Raw genomic sequence first — 18,311 nt, 5'->3', positions numbered from 1 at the left:
AGAAGAATTATAAAAGAAAGGCCCCTTTTTTTTTTTATGGACTTTAGGACTTTTATTTTCTTGATACAAATATACAAGACATCTCTGCTGCTAGACTTAGAGGAATAAAAAAAATTAGGAGAACAAAAAACAAACAAACCCAAAAAAAACAAACAAACAAAACAAAACAAAACAAAACAAAATCTCTCAAAACCATTTTGTTTTCAAAAACATTTGAGAAAAAGAAGTTCTGGAAGACATGTCTGTAAATATGCAGTTGAATCAAAGATAACCACCACATAAGCAAAGCCTCCTTGCACAGAGGTTAAAGCAAGCCATGTAATACTGCTGAAACAGACCCAAGTAAACTACTACAGGAGTTAAAACAAGGGTTTAATCTAGAACACTTCCATAAACAAAAACATTTCAAATAATATGAAAGATACATCCTTGTTACCACTTGTGTACATCCAGGGGTTCCAATCACTGCACCCCACTGCACTGATGCCTACGTATAACACAGGAGAAAAAGAAGCAAGCCACTTAGTTCTTCACCATGTGTTTCAGTGGACTGAAGATCAGACCCTCCTATTACTGTTACTTTATACCTCAGTTGTGATCAGCTTGCTCTAAAGTAACTGAAGCCCATCCATATTAAGTTACAAACTCCTTTACAAAATATTTACACACCTGGTTTGAATCACAAACCAAACTCAACTGTTTAGAGGAAAAACCTAAGTCTAAAAGACTTGTGAAAAAATAATGAAGTGGACAGTCCTAGATCTTAAAACAGGAACTCAGGAGTTCCTTCATTTGTCTTATTGGTGCTAGTAGCTTGTTAAAAGTGTTCCCCAAGCTAAATGATCCTATGATTAATAAAAATAAATGGAATTAAAAAATCATACTTATTGGCATTAGGTAACAAAACCTTCCTGTGGGATCCTTTGGCTTGTCTGATTCAAAGCAAGTGCAGAACATTGATACCTCTAATCTTCCCCACCTGTTCCTGCCTTATAGCCTTTCTCTTTACAGGGATTCCTTGTAGATGGTAAACAGACCATCCAAGACAAGTAACCCACTCCTGAGGCTTGGCCCTGTTGGATGAAAGGTGCTGCAGCACCTGCAGCTTTTTTCAATTCACAACTGGACTGGGTTAGCTGCCACGTAGTGCAAGCAATTGCACTATTCAGCTCAAATGAAGCATTATTTTTCCTCTTTGCCTTTAGTCTTTCTGTAAACCATCTCTCGAAAGCTTGCAAGGATCTTATTCTCTCGTTTCCTCCTCTCCTCCTGGTTGAAGGATGCCAGAGCTCTCTTTATATCTGCACTGTAAATCTGGTTCTCTTTACACAGACACACAGCTTCCGTGCAGCGATGTCTGCTGCCACTCATGGCATAACCAGAGCTCTCAAACAATGCGATCTCTTCACTTCTCAAGCTGATTTCACCTCTGTGGGGAATGCGTTTCCCTGCTGTTATGTACTCTGCCATGGCTGCACCTTCGCCGGGCAGGAGGGCATGTCCATAGTTCAAAGGCCTGTCATCCTGAGATGCCTGAGTTTTGGGAGCCTCTGGTCCAATCAAACTTTCAGCTTCAGTATTTTTTGACCTCTCAATCCAGAGATCATGCCCTTGAAGCATTTTATCACCGGAATGTTCACTACTTGAATCACTGGATTCCTTCCTGCCCTTCTCACTTTTCTTTTTATCATCATCACTGGAGTTCTGCTCAGACTCTGAGTCACTGTCGCGGTCCTCAGAATGTTTCCTGTGCTTTCTTTTGGATGTTTTACGTTTTTTCTTTTGTCTTTTCTTCTTTTCCTCTTCTGAGCTGGAATCCAAAGAATTACTAATTACTATTAGATTTTGCCTCTTCCATCGTCTACTGGTGTGTGCTTATTGGAATCTGAGTCAGGAACTTTTGGTGACAGCCCCCAGACTTCAGGTGCCCCCAGTTCTCTCTCTCTCCTTGAGTCTCCTCTGCCACAGGATCTCCTCCTTCTCCTTCTCATACTGCTCAGGCCATTTCCCGTGGTGGTGGTGCGCATGGCGTGCAGAGGAGCGCAGCATACCGGGGCTCTGGGACTGGCAGCAGCTCTGCCGGTGGCTCAGGCACCTCGGGCCATTGCACTCATGGGACCGGGATCGGGACCGCGAGCAGCAGCCACGGCGCTCGGAGCTGGCGGCAGGCAAGGAGTGGGACACAGGTGCCATGATGACAGCCGAGCCACTTCCCCCACCCCAGCTGCTATGGAGCCACTTCCAGTGCCTTCCCCGCGCCCAGCCCGCAGCTCTCCTCCCAAGATTATTTGCAGCAATTACTTTTAAGTTCTTAACTAAGTCCTATAACCTTGAATTTTATCTGCAGCAGTTCTTTAAAGTTTAGAAATAATTAGCTCATGAAAAAAAATTTACTGCTCAAGCAGACAGTCAGAATACAGCCTGACACCCTGTTGGTCAGAGTGTTGGTGGCAGTCTGAATAAATGGTGGCTGCAATCCTCCTGGAGTGACAGATGTGGTTCTGTTGAAGCAGTGATCCTATAGAAGGGTGTAGTTTTCTTCTGAAGGTCCAGTGGTGTTGTAGAAGGGTCTGGTCTTCCTCTGGGAATCCAGTGGGAAAAGGCTGCCTGTAGTGCTCCAAATCTCAGATTATATCCAGGTAGGAATGCTTGGCTGCTCCCCCTGGGTGCAGCATCTCACAGTGGGATGATGTAATTTTATCAGTCATGTAGTGAGACTCAATGGCCCATTAACAGAAGATATCTCCTGAAGGGAGGATTGGTTGTGGGAGAGGTAAAGAACATTGCCCCAACTGATTTTAACAGATGGTGGTAAAATATATACTTCTGGTTACATCTTGCATTGCAATCTAAGACAGTTAAATATTACTTTTCTACATTGTAAGATATATAGTTGTTTTCTTTCAAGAGATAAGGTGGCTCTGACTAAAACAGCTGTGATGAAACACTGATAAACACCTGTTTGTGGATAAAGAAGATACAGTATGTTCACCCTTGATTTTGTCAAAGATTCTATTGCTCATTACAATCTCTGCTGTTTTATCTTACATAGATAACACAGAAGAGTCAGTGATGATTCTACATTATGGCTGTTACTGATTGTAAGCTGTTCTAGTGTTTTCCTTTGTTTTATTTTACTGTCATAGGTACATGACTGTTTAAAAAGGTGTTATCTCAACTTCCTAAGATGGTTACCACTGATATATTGATTATATGATGTGAATTTACTGGTTTTATAATAGGCATTATATTTTATAATTGGCATATTCATAAGATGTTATTTTTTATGTATCTTATCCCATATCTAATAGATAACCTTAATGAGATAATATCTTCACAAGAGCAAGCTGGTTTAGCATCAGAACATATGAACCTTTTTTAAATTAATGAAGAGGGTGAGATGTCATAGACAGGTAGAAGAATTGTAAAAGAAAGGCCTTATGAAATCAGGCCTTGCTCTGCTAAAATTGCCAAAGCTTGCCTGTCATTTCTTCTAAGTGCAGCTAACAAGCAATTTGCAAGTTCCAATGTGCAACTGTTTTGAGAATGAGAAGTTAATTTAACATAACAATCTATTCTGAGGGTGAAAAACAAATGCACCTCTGTAAACAATAAGATTTGTCCCATGAGAACCCACAAAGGAAAAATGTAAACATGTCTAGAGAGAGAAAATTTGATAGACATATACAATAGCCCTTACTGACCAATGAACTGAGTTTCACTGTATTGCCGACCATTTAGGTTTAACACAGTGCCCTCTGATATTTCCTACAAATATGAGCTTTGGGAATAAAGAATTGGCTTTCTGCATGAAGAAAATCAAGTCTAGGCTGATTTATTCCAACAGCCAAGTGTCTTTGATCAGTGCAAATGTCATTAGGCTTGAAAATTATAATGAAGGACTTCACGGTCCTTTTAAGTAGGTAGGAGTGGATTTAATATCTCTGTCATTGGAGATACTCTAGAGCCAACTGGACACAGTCCTAGGAAGTCAGCTCCTAGGTGGCCCTGCTTGAGCAGGTGGATTGGACCAGATGACCTCCAAAGGTCCCTTCCAGCCTCATCCCTTCTATGGTTCTGTAAACCATTTTAAGGTACTTCATCAATTTCTTCCTTTAAGTTCCTCAAATTGTGATCGCTTTAATTTACGCAAGTCCATGTGCTGAGCTGCAGATCCTGTTGCTGTGGCCTGTCTTGCCATTAGTATTTTCATGAAGCTGTGATGGAGCGTAAAGGTTTCAGGTGGGCATTTTTCTGACACTGTTCACTTCTCCCCTCCTCCTCCCCCTCCCTCCTGTAACCCAAAGCCCAACCCTAATCCACCAAGACAATTATTTCCCTTTTATTTTGGCAATCTTTGGAAAAAAATGAGTCAGAAGAGAGCCCTGGAGATCACCTGACTTTAGTTGCTTCTCAGAGCAGAGCATCTTCAAAGTCAGATCTGATTGCTCAGGGAATTGTTCAGGTAAATATTGGATTTGCAAGAGTGGAGATTCCACCATCTTTCTGGGGCTGAGTTGCACTTTTTCTTATGCTCCTGAACTTGCTGTTCCTTTGTGCTCAGCTGGAATTTCCCTTGGTGTGACTTGTGACTGTTGCTTCCTGGGTATCCACTGCATGCCTCTGAGGGGAGTCTGTCCCTGGCTGCTCAGTATTCCTTTGAAGAGTGGGAAACTGTTGAGGTCCACTCTGTCCCTTCCTTTTCTCCTGGCTAAACGAAACCAGTTCTCTTAGGTTTTCCCTGCAGGTCACAGACCTTCAGCTGCAGCAGCCCTCCTGTCCACTCTCTGTCCAATTTGATAGTATCACTCTTTTACTGGGGGACCCAAGCCAGACACAATACCCGAGGTGTGGCTTCAAAAATGCCAGATAAGGGGAAAAATCACTTACCTTGACCTCCTGTTTACACTCTTGACAGTGCATCAAGTTGCTGTTACTACACATCACTGCAAGGGCACTCTAAATTTTGCTATCTCCAAAGCAAAAAAAAAAAAAAAAAAAAGCAGTATTCCCCCAGAGTATACTGGGGTCAATAGTCTTTGCAGATAGTATATTGCTCTGTGGGCAGTGACACATGAGATTTCCTGCATAATTGATCATGGAGTCTTATAGAACACAGAGTGTTCCTCTGCAAATAATTTTGGAAGCAGGTTTGAAGGGTCTCACAGACACTCTATTCCCAGCATGTACATAACATGTTTTTCCTGTCCTATGTGCCTCATGCAGGCTATCTGAAATCTGTCACTTTGGGGCCCTATCATTGTTAGTTTATGATATGTGGGAAAAAAAAAAAAGAAAAAAGGTTTGGTCATAAATTCAAGATACTGAGATTTCTAGGTGTTTTCGTTACAAGTCTGTTTTTAGTCATGTGTCCTTGGCAAACTAGTTGGTGCTTCAACACAATTTGGTAAAAAATAGTAACAATTGGCAACATCACTATACAAATGAGACTTTTTTTTCCACACAGCATTTCTTTAACAAAACATATTAGAGGTGCTTTCTTTCTAATTGCTGGGATGTTTCCTATATAAGCCCTAATCCTTGGAGTTTTGGCACAGTGGCTCAGCCTGCTGTGGGCTAACATTTATGAGCAGTCAAATGAAAGGGGAAGCACATATTCCTGGCACCGTCAGATCAGTTTGGAAGGTAAATTGCCTAAGTGCTTGAACATGTTGGCTTGTAGAAATAACTTTCTGGCTTGGAAAGTATGGGTTTATGAGTTTCTGAACTAGTGTGCACAAGCTTTTAAAGGAGCTTTTGTTTGATCAGTGTTTCTTACCTGTCAGAAAACGAGCAGAATTGCATTCATAAGTGCTTACTCACATCCTGCATTCTCAAAAATGAGGGAAAAAAGAATGGTTGAATTATGATAGCAGGAAGCCAGAGAAGGGATTTTAGTGATTCGTTAATTGCATTTTTGATAGGAAACATCCAAACACTGCACTAATGTAATTAGCACTGCAAACAGAATATATGCAAATTGATAGCCATTTTTTCTGTGATACTGTATATTTTTTTGTTTATTTGCTTCTGAGTCCTGTGTTCTTCCAGAATTTGTCTCCTTACCTCTTGGTGTTACTTTGCCTGATGATTTTATGTTTCCCAGGAGAATGAAAGGCAGAAATCAGTTATATTTGAGCCAAGCAAAACAGAATTTGTCTCTCATCAAAGGTTAGAAGAGGGACAAACTGGGCCCATTTCTTTATTTTTCTCCCTTTCCCCTTCCCTAATAATAACAATAAAATGAAAAACCCAGCTTCTTGGCTGTATTGATTAAACTGCAGCCTAAAATTAGTAGAGGGATAGAGAATTATTTACACTGTCTACACCAGTATAACTGAAATTTGACTCTTCCATTGGTTCTGCTACATGCCATTTAATCTCTAATTTGGGAGAGAAATAAACTGTACTCCCTGTCATTTACTGGAGAATAAGTATTTGAAGGCAAAGCACAGTTTGTGCCCTCTTGGAGGTGAGAGGCATAAGCTTTTTACCATGTCAAATGTCACCTGTCATTCCAGTGCCTGCCTGTAGTATATTAAGCTAGTTTAAATTGCATATTGCCTGAAGCTGTGCACAATAAAGACATTGTTTATCATTTGTGTACTGCTGAAAAAGGGCAGCCTTCCATCTCTTCAGAGTATCTATGACCAGGAAAAAAATAACTAGTGTGATAAATGTGGCAGCAGGGCGGGGGGGGCACAGCTTTACACTGTTTGAGACTTGCTGACAGTGAATGTTTAGCTTTGTTATTTGTTTGATATTCAAGATTATTCTCAGTGACTGATTTTTGATGGTCTTGGTAGACATGTCTGGCTTGATGTGTAATGGGCATTCTTGTGTAATGGACATGGCAGCTCTCTTCCTAGGTATGTCTTTGATGGAGTTTTCCTTGGTAGTTCAGGAGATTAGAAAAAACCTATGAAAGGCTTCAACATCAAAAAAAGATCAGAGTTGCAGGCTGAGAAATAGAGAGTGTGATCTAGACTTAGACTTATATTAAAGCCAACCAAAATTCATAGACTTACTTAGCAAAGCAAACATACACTTTGGGCAGTAGGTATTAGATATATGAAGCATGCTTTTCAATTTTGGTCCATTTATGCAGGCAACATTTTTGTGCTGGTACTTCATCCCCATTTAAATGTAAACTGATCAGTGAGGTGCAAAGAATGATGCAGATTATCCTTTTTTCTCATTTTTGGTTTGGAGGAAGTAGATCAATAGTAAAATAGCATAATTCTGGTGATACTTTGTTGTAAACTGCTTTTATTTTTATTCTTAACAGTACATCCTTTCGGGCTCTGATGACTTCAATTTGTATATGTGGAGGATTCCTCCAGATCCAGAAGCAGGTAAGTGTTGTTTTAGATGGGAAGGGAACAGTAGGGGGGCAGGTGTCTGACAAATACTAGACTGGTATTTCAAAAAAAATTGTGGTTCTTACTCTGTGAATCTAGAGCAACTCAGAGGAAAGCTGGATAGGGAGGGTTTACAAATGCCTGATCCAATGTCTGGATAACAGTGGTCAATGCCATTTGAATGTTTTAGCATAATGATTTTCTATTTTTTCCCCTTCTCATGTAATGATCATTCCTCCTGTAATAATAAAGCTTGCAGCATAAAATGGTGCTGGGTTCACAGGCTGCTCCTTAGAACTCCAGTGCATTGACCACTTTTCCCCTCTCAGTCCTCTTATACCAAAATCTTCCCCCTGATTTCCAGTGCAGAGGAATTAAATGCTTTTTTACTTTCTGGGTGGAGGAGCACTATCAGCTGGTGGAAAGGGCCACTTTTGACTAATTTCTGACCCATTCCTGTGCTGGGGCAGACATGGTAAGCAAACAGCAGTAGCACAGCTCTGTATGGAAGTACAGGAGAGGGATGTTAAAGGAAAGCAGCAGTGTGGGGGCAATGTAACAATCGTATTGTGAATGCCACTGTTGGCCAGTGTCTAATTTGATGTGGTCCAGTAAGGTGTAGGGCTTGGCAATATGACACTCAAAGCCATAAAATGTCAGCATCTCTCTTCTGTTGAAACAAAGCACTGCACTTCTAGAAGGTTGTTAAATTTTAATTGAAAGAGTCAAGACTTTCAAAACTGTACTAGTGTTTTAATTTTTAGTGGCTCTGGCTCTTTAAACTGTACATTTTAGTGATATTAAGTACAACTGAGGGCTATCCTGTGGTCTCAGAAGCTTTAGCAATAATGAAAGAAAATTATAAGCTATGTTAGAGGTAAAATGAAAATATTTTGTTTCTTTTTCAAAGGTTGTTAATAGCAGCTGTATAATCCACAGCTGAGAGGATGAATAGCCTTTGGTTAAGGGCAGGGTTTTGAGGAAAATGACATTCTAATTTTGGGGTTTTTGCTTAGTTAACCAACATTTCATGTTGCAGTCCACAAGTCCTGAAGATGATCCTGCTAAATACCAGTAGCTTGGCCTTCTATCTTTGCACAGAGTTTATAGCAATACCTCCCTGCTTTTCTTTTTATTTGTGTGATTTTCTTGTACATTTGACACTGGTTTACTACTACTTACAGATTTTTTTCTCTTAGTTAAAACAAAGATTACATACATTAAAATTAGTTATTTATTTGTAAGTTTTATTGTGGACTGTAGAATTACATTTTCTGCATGTATCAATATACTGTCCTGACTTCCTTTGTAAAAACTGGATTTGAGATTTTCTGTTTATATGGCTGTGATGCTCTTGAAAACTTTTTTCCCAGACATCTGCATGTGACAAGCTTTTTATCTGGGATTTTTGCACAAGGATGGTAACTAGTACTTGTTGCACCTGTAAGCAAAATAATTATAAAGCAAAATAATCTGCTTCAGAGTAGTTGTTAAGGATGCTCCTCTGTAAAAAAGATATATGCTTGCAAAAATAGTTGCTATTTACAAATAAGTGATACATTTTGATCAAACAAATCTACAATTTAATTTGTGATTTACTACACAACAATGTCATATCTGTTTTGGTCAGGTTTCTTGTCTCTAGTTCTTGTAACTTCAGGAAGGGTGTCAGTACATTGCAACATCTCAGTTACAAAATTAATTACTTAATATCAATTGCCCTCACTGGTTGCTTAATGAATCAGAAGATCCAGGAGTAGGAATGTGTATGTCTTAATGTCTTGTAACTTGAGCAGTTCTCTTTTTGAAATATTTTAGCAAAACTCACACGCTTGGTTTTGTTAGACCCAGAGGTCCGCTTCTGTGGGGAATAACTAACTGGGCATCCAGATCACCTGTGACTTATTGAAGGCTTAGTGAAGCTTTTCTTTCCTTCATTCAGCTCTTCTTGAAGGGTTGTGCCCATTTTGAATGTGATGAAATGCCCTTTCTTAAATCTTATCCTGCTGTTCAGAATAATTGCCAGAGAGAGATGTTGCTGTGCTTCCTTCTTGGAGAAATAGTCTTGCCATAGGGATGTAGAGACTTTGGAAAACTTTTGCTTCAGTGGAAAACTCCTTGTTCTTATGTTCTAGCTAAAATAAGAGTGCCTTTGGGTTTGTGATCTGAGAGAGTGGAATGTGGTCTTTCACTTAAAATAGTGTGCAAACTAGACAGGATGATGTAATGTCCTGTACTATTGGTTGGTATTTTAAATAAAAATATCACTCTAACTGATTTCTGCCTTCCGGTTGAACTCAGACATTGTGTTGCTATAAATATTTATGATACAACTCCCTTAAATTGTGTCAGTTATTTGAAAACAGGGAAGGTTTGTTTTTCTTTTTTAAGTTTATATCTTTTTAAACAGCTGCATCCTTAACAACAGCTCTGAAATTATTTTGTTATAGGTGCACCAAGTACTGGTTACCCGATGGTTAGCAACATTAGTGAACAAAAGATGAAGAGAAGGAACACACCAGTCAGACAGTTGCAAACATTTTTCAAGTTGGAGATATGTGGTTGCCTGTACTGGTATTTTGCCAGGTGAAAAGGACAAATTCTGCTGGGTTTTTTTTCAGATAGTCATAGTTTAGAAGTGTCCTTCTAATAGGTTGCATTAAATCATTCCTGTAATCAGCTGAAATCTGCAAGTGGTTTTGTTTAGTCCAATAATTAGGCAGGATTTTCGCCGCCTTTGGGGGCAGGAAGGTATGTGAAAAAAGGTATTTCCTAAATTGTTTAGGAAGCTATTCTGTTGAAGAGTTTTACTGACTGTCTCCCTCTATAGTCTTATTCTGAATAGGCTGGGATTTTCTATGCCAGAAGGTTGGTTGCTTTTTTACCACCTTTTGTGCTTTCTTAAAGATGGAATAGTTTGCTCATTTTTCCACTTTAATCTCCATCCAAGTACTATCCAGCTTTCCACTGTGCTTTAGAAGTAATTGCCAAATGTTTCATGCATTTGTTAGCCAGTTTCTTCTTTAAAGTAATCTGTGGAAGTATCACAGTTTTTTTCTGAGGTAGCTTCTAGCAAAGTTAATACATAAGTTTGGCAGAAGAAAAGCAGTCTTGAGTTTCCACAGCTTTTACTTGACTCCAGTGCAAGCTGGAAATGAGAAGAGACATCAGTCCTACATGACTTGTCCAGCAAGCCTATTAACTATGAGCACTTAAGACATTATTAAACCTAACAGCAATAAACATGGTCTATTAGCTGGTAAAGAACCCCTGTTCAAGACAGAACCTGACATGTCTTGTGGAGTAATAGAGGGTTTAGTAGACAAAAAGTTTTCAAAATGGAGGATTTACATTCCTCGTTCACTACTCTGAATCATCTATGCAACTCTTGCTTTTGAAATATTGCTCAAAGCTGCTGTGTGAGGGATATGGTATTATTTGTGATTGACAAGACAGCTGAGGATCCTTCAGTTCATGTGAGCAAGCTGTCACCAGGGTCTGGAAAACTTTACTAAATCAGAACAGCAAACTGCATTTCAAAACTTCTTTTTAATTCTGCCTTTGACTGTAATTGCAAGCAAGAAAGGGCCGGTCATTGTGGTCCAGTTACTAAACTAATTGCACAAATTTTCAGCAGAACTGATGCAATTTTCCTTCCTTTTCCTCCTCCTCGGTCTTTGTAAATGCTGGCACTTCTTCAGGCTTGAAGAATGCAGGAATAGATCTTTTCAGAATACTTGAACAGGGCTATCTCATTGGAGACAGCTTGTAGTTTAAGTTTTCAAAGTTCTGGGCTGAAAAATGAAGATGAATAAAAAATTATTAACTGTTTCTTAATGTCTTTAGCTATTTTTGAGATGTTTTATATATGGGTACACATGCATATATGCATACCACCTGGTTGTGGCAGGGAGAAGCTATCTGACCCAGTGGAGAGCATGCTCTGGAAGGTTTGTGTTTTTTAAAAGAAATTATTTTTCTGAGATGTGGTCTTGGAATATAAATATGTGGTCTGCTTTACATTTAGGACTGTAGTTTTTCTTTTTCTCCAGGTCAGTCAGTGTTGACCAAATTGTGCTATGGAACAGTTGTTTGATTAACACTGTGAGTAAGTGCTCGGTCATTGTAGAAAAGGTTCTTGTATTCAGGGGAACTGGGACTGGTTTCTGTGTCATTTGGATCATAATAATACCACAGACCTGTGGAATGTACTGGCCAAGTGGCATCTATCAGAAAACAAGGCAGTGTTGGGTGCTTTGTAGTGCTGTAGACAAGTGAATGAAGATTCAGCATCCAGGAGTGTTTCTCTCACCAGCCTTAGTATGTTAAATATCTAATTCAGGAATAGAAAGCTGAAGATAACACTGAGCACTGGGAGAAGCTGGAGAAGCTTTAGTCCCTAGCAACTGGCCATCTAATTGTACCAAAGCTCCTTTCTCTTGGTTGTATTGAAAATGTTTTCAGTCAGCAGTGTGAAATAAATGCACAGCCAGTTAGCACTTCCATTAAAAAACCCCAAATCCAACCACAAAAAAGCAAACAAAAAAACCCTCAAGCAGACAGCTATTGGTTGTGAGATAATTTCACTTACTTTATATCTGTTATGTTCAGAAAGGATAGTTTTTGGTGGTAACTTGCATGGTTCCAATAACATTGTGAAACCTGTTGCAACCTATGCCATTAAGTACAGCAAAAAAGCAATGTCTCTCAGACCAGGAGGGGGAACAGAGTGGGAAGGGTGTGCTAAAGTTTATTTCTATAGTAATTTTGTCTTAGCTTTCTTATTGTTGTTCAGCTGTACTGGTGATAACAACAGTGGGAGGGTTGGGATAGATAAGGTGTATAGCAGATATTTAGAAGCAACAAAAGAAGGTAGAAAATATACATCCAAAAATAGCCACTACCACTACAATTTTATGCATAGTCTTTAAATGTTTAAATATTACTTTTCTCTTTGGCTTTTGGAACCTCCACAGAGGTACAAGACCACTGTGGGCCTGGTTCTAGGCATAGGCCAGGCAATGGAGTTGATTGCCTGGAAGAGCAGGTTGTCTGAGGCAGAGGCTGCTACCAGCTGACTGCTCCCTGTGCTTTCACATAAGCTCTGCAAGGCCCTGCTGATCCTTTCACCTCACCTGAAAGGTGGAGGGGATAGTCAAAGGTGTCAAAGCAAGCAGCCTGCAAATGGAGTTGAAGCTGCTTTCTTATGAGGGGACACATGGTACTTCCATGTCTCCTTTTACCATGCTAGGAGGAGAAGGGATCTTGGCCACCCCTTCCTGCACTCACCCCATATTTGATGGGACCAAAGCCAGTTTTGCTTGTGCTGCTGAGAAACCTTTAGTAAGTCTGGCTGCTACCAGAGCTGGAGTCAATTCCTGATTCCAGAAGAAGGTATGCTGCAGGATCCCCTGCTCTCGGGGTGAAGGTACTTGTGTTAAATCTAGCTTCTCTGCAGATGGGTCTCTGAGGAGCAAAGCCATCTACTGGCATTCATTGTATGAAACAAATACAGGTGTGTGAGTGACCAGAGAGACTTTTAAGGTACCTAAACATAATCTGCTGCACTGAAGGCAGAGGCCCTATATGATATGCATATTTGCTTTATGGTGCTGTGCATTTGCTTTCCAAACTATGGTATCTCTCTTTGTTAGCACATCATGATCTCATAGGATTCAAATGCAAAGTAGTGGCCTATGGTCTAAATGTACCCTGGATTATTATTAATGAAAACTAAATTAACTTTAAATGAGCTACTACTGTAGTGCCAAGTACTGCAGTGGAATGGTATGCTATGGCACGCTGGTAGCAGCTGCAAATATCTGCTTCTTCTCAGGAGTTTTCAGCACTTTGAGTAATTCACAAGGCTTGTATGAAGTTATGCTTTAGTCTGTAGAATGTCTTTCTACCTTATATGAACAAACAGTGGGATTTCTTTTCCAGTGTCCTAGATAGAAAAGACTTCTGAATGAGGTCATTTAACTCCTCTGTTACAGAGCCAGTGGAAGATAGTTCCTTATCCCAACAAGTTCTCTGGCATTTTGACAGGATTTTTAATGTTTGGAGCAATGCAGTTTCCATTAGTTTGGAGACTGTTCTACATTCTTACAAGATTTCTGCCCTAGAACACTTTTCTCAGTAATCTATCACTTTCACTTTTTCTTTATCCTTCAAATAGTTTATTCTGCCTTTTTCTAAACATTGCTTCTTGTTGTAGAACTCATGCAGGGGAAGTCAGATTGATGTCTAAATCTGTCACACTCCTTTGTTACAATTTACTAGAGTTTTTAAAATGCATTGGGATGTACCATTCAGCATGTTTGCAATATGTCAAATGTCAAATCATTCACATAAGTATTTACAAACACACATAATTAAGAAGTAGTTCATTAGCCTAACATTTAAAACATAAAATTATAAAGCAAACCAAGAAGAAACCACTTTGGCAACTTAGGAGACATCAACTACTTCAAAACATTGTATTATTCCTTCCTTTGTACGGAAGCCTGTAGAGAGGCCTTGTGTTGCAAAGGTACTCTTGTCAAACATGTACAGGAAACCTGTTTTAAACTGTGCACATTAGATTTAGCCTTTTATAATTTACTTCTTTAAGCTGGTCAGATATCATATTAGGATATTATTTAAAGGACTTTTTGAGATTTTGTATTACTCTTCTTTGGAACACTTATTTGCAGGGTATAAATTAAGAGTAATTTTCTTGACATTTCACTTTGAGTATCAAATGAAAACGGATGAAAAAAACCCATTGACCAGCACAGCTAGAACACTAAACCACTATTCAGGACTCTCTTAAACCATGGCAATTTTTGGGTAGTATTGCAAAATCAGCTAGAACATATCCAACTCTTCCCTCCAGAGGTTATAAAATTATAAGCCTTCTAAAATTGGTGTAGTCAGCCTCTGAAGACTTTAGGATTTTTTTTAATATATTATTAATAACAGATATGTAAGCTAATGACTTCTCTATGAACACTGCCTATACATGTTGGAGCTAGCTAATAATATAAAAGCTGCCATGCTTAAAAGAGTTGCAGAACTCATGCATGTTACTAAATTTAAAACCAAACAAATAACACCCCCTTCCACTAAAAAAAACCTCAAACCTCAAAAAAAAACCCAAAAAAACCCAAAAAAACCAAAACTTGAGTGGTTTTAGGATAGCAGAAGTTAATTTTGCTGAAACAATACAAATAAAAATACCATTTCAAGAGGAGACAGCAAAAGGAAATGGAATTTATTACATGGAAAAATAGGAAGATAGCATCAGGAATTTGAGCAGTTTATGGCTAGCCTCCACTTAATCTACAGATGCACTTTTTTTTTTTTTTTTTTTTTGCCAGCAGAGATGAGTAAAGTTAACTCACTCTCTGAGATGGCTAAAGGCTGTATGGCTGCAGCTAAGCTTCTGCTGAGAGACCAGGGGGACTCCAGACAAGTCGGCACAGGCAGATTTCTGCAGATACTAAAATAATTGTAGTGGTTTTGGTGAATGCCTGTCATGCAAAACTACCACATTAATATGATGACAGCTGTGGTGGGCTACTGTAAAATAGAGGGACTCCTTTCAAGATAAGGATGTAGAAGACTTTGCATTAAGAGTTTACTTAAAGGTGTCACTTAAACACAAAGGAGTTGGTAGACTAAAATTGCATCAAGCAAGGGATTGTCCAAAAATGAGGTTCTGGGGCAGTCTATTATATTTGACACAAATATTATCAGCGTTGCTTGAGTCAATATTTTCTGGTATAAATTATTAAAGCCTCCCATAACACTGGTAAATGCTCACTGCTAAGATTTGCTCTTCTCCTGGGGCAATTTCGTGTAACTGGGGAAGTTCACCTTCATTTTAAGAGGAGGTAAGTATGTTATATTACTATGCTTTCTCTGAATTTACTGATAGCTGCCTAAAAGGAGTTCAGGGAACTTCAGTATTAAATCTTTGGAGTTCCTTCATAGAATTATAAAACCACAGAATCATAGAATGGGTTGGGATGGAAGTGTCCAAAGGCAGGAACACCTTCCATGAGACCAGCTTGCTGAAAGCCTCATCCAACCTGGCCTTGAACATTTCCAGGGATGGGGCAACCACAACTTCTCTGGGCAATCTGTTCCAGTGTCTCATCACCCTCATTTGAAAAAAATGCCTTCCTTATATCCAATATAACCCTACACTCTTTCAGCTTGAAACTGTTGCCCCTTCTTCTGTCACTGCAGGCCTTGGTAAAAATTGTCTGTCTTTCTTATAAGTCCCATTTATTGAAAGGCTGCAATAAGTTCTCCCTGGAGCCTTCTTTTGTCCCAGCTGAACAACCCCAGCTCTCTCAGCTGTTTTTGTAGGAGAGGTGTTCCTTCACTCTGATCATTTTTGTGGCCCTCCTCTGGACCCATTTCAACACCTCCAGGTATTTCTTGTGCAGAAGAGGACACTTCTGGCATTAAATTACTCTTCTCACTGTTCTACTAGGAAAATAACCATGGGTTAATTCATACTGCTGACAGTACCACAAAAGGCCAATGATTTACTTAGAAATGCAGCCCAAGATACTGGTATATGGAATTTGTTTCATCTCCATTATAATTCTTTCTTTGCTCATAGTCCCTCTGACTCTTTCGTTAGTGACTTGTAGGGTATATTTCTTGTTTTGTACAGAATTCACGCAGCTACAGTCCATGGATAGTTAAAACTTGTTTTAGACATCACTTACAGGCTTGGAAACATTAACTAAGTGAACTCTCTCTTCATTCCCAAGGCCCTCTTTCTTGGAATATTTGTCTGCTAGGTCAGGATGTGTAGAGATCTGGTCTTGATGTAAGCATCTACTGTTGGCTTGATAGGTACAATTGGACTGACAGCTCTGATTTGTCAGGAAGGAATGCTGTGGGAGTAGGGCAGTTTACCAGCAATTTACCATCAGCCATAAGTGTCTAGCAGGATGAGCAGAATGAAAGGACATGAGGAAGCTCATAAAATGGAAAAGAAAATCAAAAGAGCTTACTTTGGCATTTAATGAATTTGCTCTCCAGTAAGTTACTTCTCAGTCAAATTTGCTGACAGTGGTGAAATCTTGCTCCAGTGGCTGAACAAATCTCTGAATCTTTACAGAAAATGCAAATGTACCCAAATATGAGAACTTGATGCAGGTAACTCAGTCTCAGTGCAGTTTCAGTGTGGTGCGTCATGCATTTTGGTCCCTGGAATTACTTGCCATCACTTTTCCCTTTCTCAGGAACTTTATTTTTCTATCCCAAGGTATAGAAAAATATATCCCAAACTGCCATGAGACAGCAGTTTGGTGTGCAAAAATTGTGCAAAGCAGAACACTTTCCAGGAGCAGTAAAAAATCTGTCTCTGGATTTTTAGGACTTGGATGACACCTTGTTTGTAAATCCTTCTCACGGTTAGTTCTCCATGTTAAACATCAGTCAGTTCTTCAGAGTGCAGTTATAATGAGTGAAAGGGATAGAACACTTTCTAAGAGGAGAGGGGCTGTACACAAGGTCATTAACTGCAGTTGTTTTCATCATTTGTGTAACCTAACAAATGGAAGGTGATATGAGAATGTTTTTTTTCTTTTTCATTTTTTCCCTTTCCCCTTCTATCTTGCTACACTTCAGTGGTAAAGCAAGTTTTTCTTTAGGAAGTGTGAATTACAGGAGAACTCTTACTCTGTTTTAGAACATAAGTTGTTCAACACAGGGCTTAAACCAGCAACTGTTTCAGCTGAAATAGCTCCTGTTGGGATCAAAGGAAAATAGCAAACATTTTCAACAGGACGAACATAAAGTTTGTTTAGTGTAAAGATGACTGTAAGTAGCAGAGAAGCTAGTGAAATTATTTTAATTTTCTGTAAGGTGTACTTGCAACATATTAAGTTTTAAATAACAAGTTGATTTTCATCTGAAGTGATTGTCAGTTTTTAGTTCCCGGCATTTAAAAGTTTTGTTTTCTTTCACTGAAAATGTTAAGTCATAGCATGTTGATGGACACTTGGTTATTCAAATATACAGCTGTGCTGTCTAACAAATTTGTTGTTTTAACTGTGTGAGTCTATGAATATTAAAAAATACTGTGTGATAGTTTCTTGCTTTGGTGTACAGACCTAGTAAAAGTCAGTGACCAAGCAGAAAAGTTAATTGGCTTCAGTTTTGAGTTTTACCGCTAGCACAAAAGCATTCCACTTTGGCTAATTCACTGCCTTGTGACAAAGAATGATATAACCCACTGTTCAGATGTGTTATTTCAGGTCCTTCCTATTTATCAGACTAGAGTCAATTGTGACAGTAATAAATTGCTAATTTAAAAAAATAAATTTGAAAAATAGTATTGCTGTTAAAAGCCAACCTCTTAATTTGTCTCTGCTTCAGATTTACAAGCTGTCTGTGTCATGCCTTAGGTTTCACTGGTGATTTCATTATGTATGTTGTTCTCATTCGCATATTTCTCATATTAGGTCAAAGACCTTCATTGTTTGTTTAGATGAATCAAAGCAATCCTCAAAATCCTAATTTGCAGGAAGGATGCTTTTCATCAAACTTGCGGCTTCTCATAGGGGCATTGCTCATAAAATTGGAATTCTGCAGCCAACCCAGACCTTAAATATTGCAAAATAAAGCTTAAAGGCATTGTCAAATATAATAGGACTTTAAATGACTATGACTGAAAGTAATATGAAGATTTAATTATTCATGTCCACATGTGCTTGTTTTCCCCTAGGTGGCATTGGCAGGGTTGTCAATGGTGCTTTTATGGTATTGAAAGGTCATCGGTCAATTGTAAACCAAGTGCGGTTTAATCCTCACACCTACATGATCTGTTCTTCTGGCGTTGAAAAGATTATAAAGGTAAGATTAGTTATCAGAAAATGTGTTCTTTCAGTCTTTCAGGAAGAAATGCTTTGTTTTGCTCAGCATCATTCTGGTCCACACCCA

General features: G+C 39.0%; 2 protein-coding genes across 7 annotated transcripts in view; one reads left to right on the top strand and one right to left on the bottom strand.

The window, feature by feature from the left end:
• Positions 1 to 18,311, top strand: part of DCAF5 (DDB1 and CUL4 associated factor 5) — a 72,023-nt gene that overhangs the window by 45,372 nt on the left and 8,340 nt on the right. For all 6 annotated transcript variants that reach the window (XM_053944787.1, XM_053944791.1, XM_053944790.1 and 3 more), the window contains exons 7-8: positions 7,289 to 7,355; positions 18,097 to 18,224. In XM_053944787.1, coding sequence (XP_053800762.1) covers positions 7,289 to 7,355; positions 18,097 to 18,224 — 195 coding nt within the window. The remainder of the gene's footprint in view (positions 1 to 7,288; positions 7,356 to 18,096; positions 18,225 to 18,311) is intronic.
• Positions 1,183 to 2,193, bottom strand: LOC128789191 (NF-kappa-B-activating protein-like). Its single transcript, XM_053944843.1, is given in 3 exon segments — positions 1,183 to 1,842; positions 1,845 to 1,938; positions 1,940 to 2,193. Coding segments are annotated over 3 exon segments (1,008 nt in total).

The sequence above is a fragment of the Vidua chalybeata genome, chromosome 6, assembly GCF_026979565.1.
Source record: "Vidua chalybeata isolate OUT-0048 chromosome 6, bVidCha1 merged haplotype, whole genome shotgun sequence".
In the NCBI taxonomy this organism is placed as follows: Eukaryota; Metazoa; Chordata; class Aves; order Passeriformes; family Viduidae; genus Vidua; species Vidua chalybeata.
Note: the sequence above shows the minus strand (reverse complement) of the source record. Positions and strands in the feature narration are given on the sequence as shown.